The 8,571-nt window shown below is 48.3% G+C and overlaps 1 protein-coding gene across 1 annotated transcript; it reads left to right on the forward strand.

Annotated features, from left to right (window-relative positions):
- Nucleotides 1-3,889: 3,889 nt before the first annotated feature.
- On the forward strand, nt 3,890-8,331 carry LOC130873977 (serine protease 42-like). The gene is made up of 5 exons (XM_057769052.1): nt 3,890-4,109; nt 4,440-4,596; nt 4,859-5,118; nt 6,219-6,379; nt 8,116-8,331. Exons 1-5 carry the CDS (start codon nt 3,890-3,892, stop codon nt 8,329-8,331), a joined length of 1,014 nt encoding a protein of 337 aa, XP_057625035.1.
- Nucleotides 8,332-8,571: the final 240 nt, after the last annotated feature.

Consider the following 8,571-nt stretch of genomic DNA (forward strand, 5'->3'; position numbering starts at 1 on the left):
CAAAGTCAGCCTGATCTACATAGTGAGTTCCAGGACAGCCTATGCAGAGAGACCCTGTCTCAAAAAGCAAGCAAACAAACAACAGCAACAACAAACCAAACAACAATAACCAAACAAACAAACAAACAAAAAGAAGAGGGCAGTGGAGGGAAGAAAAACAAAATATTACGTTTTCTCTTTTAGGCTGAATCTTGATTTAAACAGGTATGCACAGAGGACATGAAAACAAAAGAATGAATTGGGATGGGGAAGGTTGGGAGGAGACAAGCAAGGGTCAGGAAGATGGCAGAGAGTGGAGGGGTGAGGAGAGCAAAGCACAAAGGTGCATATGCGTGGAAATGCCAGAGTAAATGACATCTTCTCTATGCTAACTAAAGACATTTTAAAACAAAATACATTTTTTTCTTTTTGTTTTATTTTCAAGCCAGGGTCTCACTATGTAGCCCTGACTGTCCTGGAATTGAATATGTAGACCAGGCTGGCCTTGAATTCACAGAGAATCTGCCTGCTTCTGCCTCCCGAGTGCTGGCATTAAAGGTGTGTGCTACTGTGCCTGAGATACACTTCTTTAGTCATTGTTTTGGTTCTTTTTGTTTTTTGTATGTGTGTGATGAACACTAGGCACCTCCAATCAGTTTTTCCTCACTCCCTCTCTCCCTCCCTCCCTTCTTCCTTCCTTCTTCCCTTTCTCCCTCCTTCCCCTCCCTCCCTCTCTCCCTCCCTCTCTTCCTCCCTCCCTCTCTCCTTTCTTCCTTCTTCCCTTTCTCCCTCCTTCCCCTCCCTCCCTCTCTCCCTCTTCTCCCTTCCTTCCTTCCTTCCTTCCTTCCTTCCTTCCTTCCTTCCTTCCTTCCTTCCTTCCTTCCTTCCTTCCCTCCTTCCTGCCTTTCTCCCTCCTTCCCCTCCCTCCCTCTCTCCCCCTTCTCTCTCTTTCCCTTCCTCCCTCCCTTCCTCCTCCCTTTCTCCCTCCTTCCCCCTCCCTCCCTCCCTCCCTCCCTCCCTCCCTCCCTTCCTCCCTCCTCCCTCCCTCCCTCCCTCCTCCCTCCCTTTCTTCCCTGCAGGAGTCAAGTGCTTCACCACTGAACTGCACTTCCAACACTGAGTAGTGGAAAGCAATGAGAAAATCAAATGACTGATTGCCATTGTTCCTCTGATAAATACAGGTTTCAAATGCTTCTAAAGTTTATTATTATTATTCTTATTATATTGGTGGGTGGAGAGCTATTGAGTTTTTCTTGGTGTCTGTTTTCTTTTCAGTTACTGCTTTCTCTTTGTGCCTATGCCTCGGAGAGGTTGCTTCTTTACAACTGCTTTTGTAAGCTTCTCTGCCAGCAGAAGATTGCTATTACTTGTTCCTGGACACTTGCTAGTGTGTGTGTGTGTGTGTGTGTGTGTGTGTGTGTGTGTGTGTGTGTGTGCTTTACTTCTAAGAGCTACCCCCTTAGGCAAGTGCATGTTTAGGGCAGATAAGGATGGTGTTTTCTCCTAACATAGGTTGTCTTATGTTATCTTTGCCTAACTACCATATGCCTTGACCCACGTCCCCAACTCAGTCTTTCGACCCTCCTTCCTCTCAGTACAGGGCTGTCTTTGGGGAGGGGGGTGAGAAAAGAGGTGGAAGGCTCTGAGACTGACTTCATTCCTTTCTCACAGTGTTTGGCTTTTGCTCGACTTCCCTGAAGCCACATTACAAGCAAGGTTTTCTTTGGTCCCTTGCCCTGCCTCTAATCTTTCTCGTAAACACTTGATGGAAGTTTATGAAGAAAGCCCAGGAAAAGGCGAAAATTTACTTTGGATCTGCAGCTACTAGAAGTTCTAGAGTCTTGCAGGAAGCCACACTCTGTCTTTTATATATTAAGACAATTCATTGGGTCAAAACACAGGGTATAACTCAACAGTAGAGAGCCCTTGCCTAGCATATATGAGGTACTGGATTCCAACCACAGTATACACGTGTGTGTGAGCGTGTGTGTGTGTGAAGTTCATAGGAAAACTCTGCAGTGGGTGTTTCCTTCTAATGTGGGTTCTGGACTTACAGGCGGTAGGACTTGGATAGCAAGTACCTCCACCCCTAGGTTATTTGACTATCAATGTCTAATCTTGACCTCTATGATTTTTACCCCTATGATGGAAAGGTTCTAAGGTATTTCCATGTTTCTTACAATCAAGTACCATCCACCAATGTACTTAAAATAAGATGTATTGTTTAACCTTGGCTACTTCAGTTTCGACACAGATCAACAGCTTCATGAGAATTCTTGCTTGAAAGTTACAGCATGGCATGGGGAAAAGTGGGGACAGTTGAAATGGGGGCACTTCTGACTTCTCAGCCACGTTTACCTCTCGTGCTAATGGAAGCAGTCGGCCTCACGGGCTCATTGGTTGGCTCTTGCCATCTTTAGCTGGACCCGAAGAAGGGGCTTTATAAAGAATGACAGCTCTGTGCCTGTCACTTCAGTCTTCACTGTCCCTGGACCTAACGACCTGCATCAGATCCCTGAATGCTGCGGCACAGCCAATAGCTTAGGCTTGTTTTTAGCTAGCTCTTATACCTTAAGTTAACCCATTTCTATTCATCTGTGTGCTGTCCTGGGGTTCCTTTATCTCATGTACACACTTCCTATCCTGCTCCCTCTGTGTCTCCTGGAGGCTCCTCAGACTCAACTCCACCTTAATTCTCCCAGCATTCACTCTGCCTCCGAAACCCTGCCTAGCCATCAGCCAATCAGCATTTTACTAACAATGAGAGCAACACATCTTCACAGTGTACAGAAGGAAGCCACAACCACCAAGAGGCTTCTCTGCATATATAAGACCCTGTCTCTAAGGGGAAAAGTACTGGATGTAGAGTTTTTTATTTTTTATTTTTTGTGGGCGGAGGTGTGATTACTGGAATGTATTCAAGATGTATGGGCCTGCTTGCCCACTCTTCTTATGACCAAAAGAGTATCTTAAAGAATGTGCCACTTTAAAAAATAAATTGATGAGGGAAGTGGAGTACCATCATCCTTAAAAAACTTTATGGCTCTCCTCCTTCCTTTGGGAAAGAGTGAAAAGCACAGACGGTCCCTCCATTTTCCCACTTCAACAGGGATGATGCTCACAGAGGAAGAGACCTATGGGCACCAAAGAGGAGAAAATCATGAGTCACCACAGAAGACATCAGGAACATGGAACAGTAAGAAATGGCTGGCTTGCAGGTATCTTTGGTGGAGGCTAATTTTTTAAAAATACATTTATTTTTATTTTATATGTCTGCATGTTTTGCCTGCCTGTATGTATGTATGTATGTATGTGCATTCCTGGTGCCCACGGAGGCCAGAAGAGGGCACTGGAGTCTCTGGACCTGGAGTTAGGAATGGTGACAGTCTTCACGTGGATGCTGGTAATTGAACTCCAGTCCTCTGCAAGAGCATCGAGTGTTCTTAAGCACTGAGCCATCTCTCCAGGCTGGACACTGCTAATTTTGTTCCAGCTTGTCCTGTGACTGAGATAGAATAATAGCCTACAAGTCTAGATCTGCTGGATGAGGTGCCTTTTTAGAGAATGAGGGCTTCCCCTTTTAATCCCAGAGCGCCACCCCCTCACCCCTGCACCAGTTCCACACCAGGTCCCGCAGGAAGTGCGGGTCCTGAAGTGAGAGGTCTCCAGCAAGGACGTTTGTCCCCTCTGTCCCAGGCAGGACTCTGGGTATGCGCAGTGTGGTGTGAAGATCTGAGTGTCAACAAGAACACATTTCCCACCCAGGAAGCCAGGACCCTCCCTCTGACGCACTGGCGCCTCCCTTCCAGAAGCCCGTTTCTCCGTTTCTCCGACAGAACCGAGGACGGTCACGCGAGCCTGGGGAGCGGGTGCCACTTACCGGGAGAGGGGTGGTGGCCTACTTGATGGCATGGCGTCCGGAGGTGGCTTCCTGGGTCTCATAGCCTGCCTCTTGGTGTTTCAGTCAGAGCTCTGGGAGGCCTGGGCAGCTGCCGCTGTATTCTCTACTGCTGATTTCTCCTCAGGACACAGTGAGACCCCAAAGGTGGACCCACTGCCACCCATGCAGGTGCAGGTGACCAGGATGGCCCATCAGGACCGATCCTCTCCTTTCAAGCCGTTTTCCTTCGGTAACTTGTGAAGGGGTGTCTGTGGCAAGGGGAGGGCTGTGTCAAGGCCCAGAGTGGGAGTTAGTGACACCCTGAATTCTAGGGACGTGGGTTCAGCCCAGGCCATTGTTGGGTAGAGTCTGGTTGCCTTGCCTGTGGCTTCTGAGGGGAATGTGACTGCCAATGGGCACGGTGTGACTCCACAGCTTGGAGGTATGCAGCACCGCTGGTGTCCAGCGGGACATACATAGACAGCCTCCTTCTTGGTCGTCGGGTCCTCGTGATGCTTTCTGTGGAACCGCTAGAAGAGAGTGCTTGATTCTGAGTGCTTCCCAAATTGTCCTCACTCAGGCTGTGGCCAACCCCTGATGAAAATCATGGGAGGTGTGGACGCTAAGGAGGGAAAGTGGCCCTGGCAGGTGAGCGTGCGGGTCAGACACATGCATGTCTGCGGAGGCTCCCTCATCAGTGCCCAGTGGGTGCTGACTGCGGCCCACTGCATTTACAGGTGAGGAAGTCCCCGAAACAAGACGCACAAAAAGAGTGGGCGGGGGTGACCTGCTGTGATCATCTTGTTGCTGGAAATGCTTAAGGTGGGGCACAGGTGAAACAACCGAGAGATCAAAAGGGGGCTGTGGTTATGGAGGCAGAAAGCTCAAGCGTGGGCAAAGGGGCAGGGGCCATGTCGAGAAGCAGAAAACAAGGGGAAAGGGTGGAAGAGAGCCTCACAGGGTCATGGCTCCTAAGGCGACACGTCTTCTCTCCCACAGCCGAATTGCGTACAATGTCAAGATGGGCGATCGGAGCGTCTACCACGAAAACACAAGTCTGGTGATTCCCATCCAGAAAATCGTTGTCCACCCCCAGTTCTCGTCAGCTACTGTTGTTAAAAACGACATAGCCCTTCTCAAGCTCCAGCATCCCGTGAACTTCACCTCTCAGATTCACCCCATCTGCATCCCTCCAGAGAATTTTTTTTTGGAAACTGGGACCAAGTGCTGGGTGACGGGATGGGGCAAAAAAGACCCAGGTAGAAAGATCTGGTGCTCAGGAAGAAGCGTGGCCTTATTCCTACAGTAGAAACAAAGGATAAAGGGAGACAGACTCCTTGGCACAGGGTGATGGGCGGTTTGGTGAGCTTAGGTGATCCCAGTTTTGTGCTGAGGTCCTTCTTGCAACACGAATATCTGATGACAGCCTCCTGGGAACTAGACTTTGTCAGATCTTTTTTTGCAGTTTTGTGGGGACACATGCTGAGTGATTATGGGTATTCCCAGTGAACAAGGGCTAGATGCGATGGAATTATCCTGGGTGGATTTTCAGATTTACCTTATGTGCATGAGTGTTTTGCCTGTATGTCTGTCTGTGCGGCAAATACCTGCCTGGTACCCAGAGGTCAGAAGAGGGTGTCATGTCCTCTGCAACTGGAATTATGGGTTGTTGTGAGCCTCCATATGATTGCCGAGGAAACTAAAGTCTGGTCCTCTGCAAGAGCAAGTGCTCTTAGACGAGAAGTGGTGGCACATGCCTTTAATCCCAGCATTTGGTAGGCAGAGGCAGGCAGATCTCTGTGAGTTCAAAGTCAGTTGAGTTTGAACAGAGTGAGTTCCGGGATAGCTGGGGCTATGCAGAGAAAGCCTGTCTTGGGAAACAAAAACAAAACAAACAGCAAGTGCTCTTAACTACTGAGCTTTCTCTCTCCAGAACCTTAGATAGATTTTTGCTCGGGAGATAATGAGCTGCCTACCAGCTTCTCAATAGAAATACCTATCTTGATAGTGAGGGAGTTCCTTATGCCTAGAGGAACTGGGAAAGGCAGAGGCCTCTGTTGGTATGCTTCTTATGCATGACAAGAAGTCACCTGTGACCTTTGGGGTCCTATCTCTCTGCAAGCCTGTGATTATGTTCTAGAGAGTGAAGAAAATTGGTTGGATGTGATGTTCTGTGCCCAAGTATGGACAGTTTGAGACAAGTTTGATTTACATAAACACCTCAGTCTCACCAACAAACAAAACATAAAGGGAAAGACATTAGGATATCTTGTAACTATTACTACTGGCATTCAGTAATGTGCTCACTGGGTTCTCTGTCCACTGTGAAGATTCATACACTGCTGATCTTCTTCATTAGGATCGGATGTTCCAGCAGAAATTCTCCAGGAGGTGGACCAAAATATCATCCATCATGCCCAATGCAATGAGATGTTGAAGACAGCCACATCGGCTTCTAATGACCTAGTCAAGAGAGGGATGATCTGTGCCTATAAAGATCAAGGAAAGGATTCTTGCCAGGTAAGTGCATGCCTTTTCCTTGGCCTCAGATGGCAAGGCCCCAGTTCTTTGCCACCTCCTTTACTCAAGACAGTCATGGGGGGAGCCACACTTCTTATGGCTCCTGAAGTTGACCTTGCCTGGTCTTTCTGTGTAGCACAGCATGGCCTTAAATGTGAGATCCGCTTGTGTCAGCCTCCCAAGCATTGAGATTATAGGGAGACACCACCTTGTCCATCTGGTCTGGTTCTTTCTAAAGGCTGTGGCCTGCTGTGTAGGTTGCTGCGTAGGGTTCTTATTTACCTGTTGAGTTTGGGAATGGATAGTCTAATCACATTTTGCATTGAGTTCTCCTATGTTTTAGGGTTCTTGTTGCTGTGGAGAGACACCATGGCCATGGCAACTCTTATAAAGAGAACATTTAATTGGGGTGGCCCACTTAAGCTTCAGAGGTTCAGCCCATTATCGTCATGGAGGGGGAGCATGGCAGCGTGCAGGCAGACGTGGTGCTGGTTGTGTCTTGGCTTGCAGGTAACAGGAAGCTGACTGAGACACTGGGCAATATCCTGAGCACAGGAAACCTAAAAGGCCACCCCTGCAGTGGTACACTTCTTCCAACAAGGGTATACCCACTCCAGCAAAGCCATACCTCCTAATAGAGCTTTGGGGGCCAGCTACGTGCAAACTACTGCATCCTCTGTGGTAGTTACCATGACAAAGGGAGCATCAACCTGTGTTAACTGAGCTAACCTACACCACAACCCCTGCAGCTAACATCACTGACTGATTGACAGGGTCTCTGTGGCAGCGGGTTTGGGGAAAGAATACGCAGGAATGGACTCTATAATGTAGAAGGGTTTTGCTGTGTAGGTTAAGGGCATCAGAGGAAATTCAGGTTAAATGTAAGGAATTAGGAGCTCCTACATAAAAGTGATATTTAATGAGATTAAAAAAGATTTTATTTATTATTTATTCATTCATTCATTTGTTTGCTTATTTATTTACTTATTCATTTATCGAGGCAGGGTTTCTCTGTAGACCAGGCTGGCCCCAAACTCACAGAGATCTGCTTGCCTCTGTCTCCCAAGTACTGGGATTAAAGGCGTGTGCCCCTACTGCCTGGCACTTGTTTTTATCTAATGTGTGTGAGTCTTTTGCTTGCATGTATGTGTACGCACCACGTGCATACAATGCCTACAGAGGCCAGAAGAGGGCGTAAGATCCCCTGGAACTGGAGCCACAGGTATTCTGGATCACCATGTGGGTGTTCTCAAATAACCCAGGGTCCTCTGCAAAAGCAGCAAGTGGACTCAACCACAGCGTCATCTCTCCAGCCCCTCGGAAGTAGAATTCAGCAGCAAACACCACTGTGGCTCCAGAAATGATGATAATAACATCAGGGGATATTATCATTTTCCCATAACTTTTTGGTGGCTATATTGATATACCTAGTTCTGGCGTTTGTGCATTAATAGAAATTTGGGTCTGGCAAGGATGCTTCCCTTACCCCTCCATTCTCTCCCTCTCTTCTGAGACAGTGTCTTGGTTTGTAGCTTGAACGCCCCAAAATTCTCCTGCATCAACCTCCTTAAGGCTGCTACTATAAGCATATACTACTGCACCTGGCTCCAGCTGGGCCTTTGGGGTGCCCGAGGAAACCCTGCATGAGCCTGTCTCCTTCATGTTCTCCAGTGCCATCAGCCCAATCCAATGGGGGATCAATTCCATTCTTGCCATATGTTTCTTTCTTTCTGCAGGGAGATTCTGGCGGCCCTTTGGTCTGTGAGTTTTTTGATAAATGGGTGCAGGTGGGCATTGTGAGCTGGGGCATTGGCTGTGGCCGCCGAGGACATCCTGCAGTTTATACCGACGTTGCCTTCTACAGCAAGTGGCTAACCGAGGTGGTGAACCAGGCCGCTTGCTTCTATCCACGTGTCTTCCTCATCTTACCGCTGTGTTCGCTGACCCTGTGACATCCTGTGGACGTGCCGACCGCCGTATCTCATCCCATCTCTTTCTGAGCCTCTTCCCTTTCCTTTCCGTTCCTTCCCATTGTCCTCTCTTCAAATTCTGTTTGGGATCCCTCTCCCTGGAGAGAGTCACGGTGAAATGTGTCAGGGATCTGAGAGACTTCAAAGGCTCTGGCCTGGTGTTCCAGCAGCCATCCTTGGCCACACTGCTCCTGAGCGGTGCTCTGCCTGGCAGGAATGAAG

This window comes from Chionomys nivalis, chromosome 4 (assembly GCF_950005125.1).
Source record: "Chionomys nivalis chromosome 4, mChiNiv1.1, whole genome shotgun sequence".
In the NCBI taxonomy this organism is placed as follows: domain Eukaryota; kingdom Metazoa; phylum Chordata; class Mammalia; order Rodentia; family Cricetidae; genus Chionomys; species Chionomys nivalis.

Bases quoted from the DNA above. Each gene is read 5' to 3' on its own strand.
- LOC130873977 (XM_057769052.1), top strand. From the start codon at position 3,890: ATGGCGTCCGGAGGTGGCTTCCTGGGTCTCATAGCCTGCCTCTTGGTG. The intron at 4,110-4,439 runs GTAACTTGTGAA...GTCCTCACTCAG, and splicing joins TTTCAAGCCGTTTTCCTTCG to GCTGTGGCCAACCCCTGATG. The intron at 4,597-4,858 runs GTGAGGAAGTCC...TCTCTCCCACAG, and splicing joins GCGGCCCACTGCATTTACAG to CCGAATTGCGTACAATGTCA.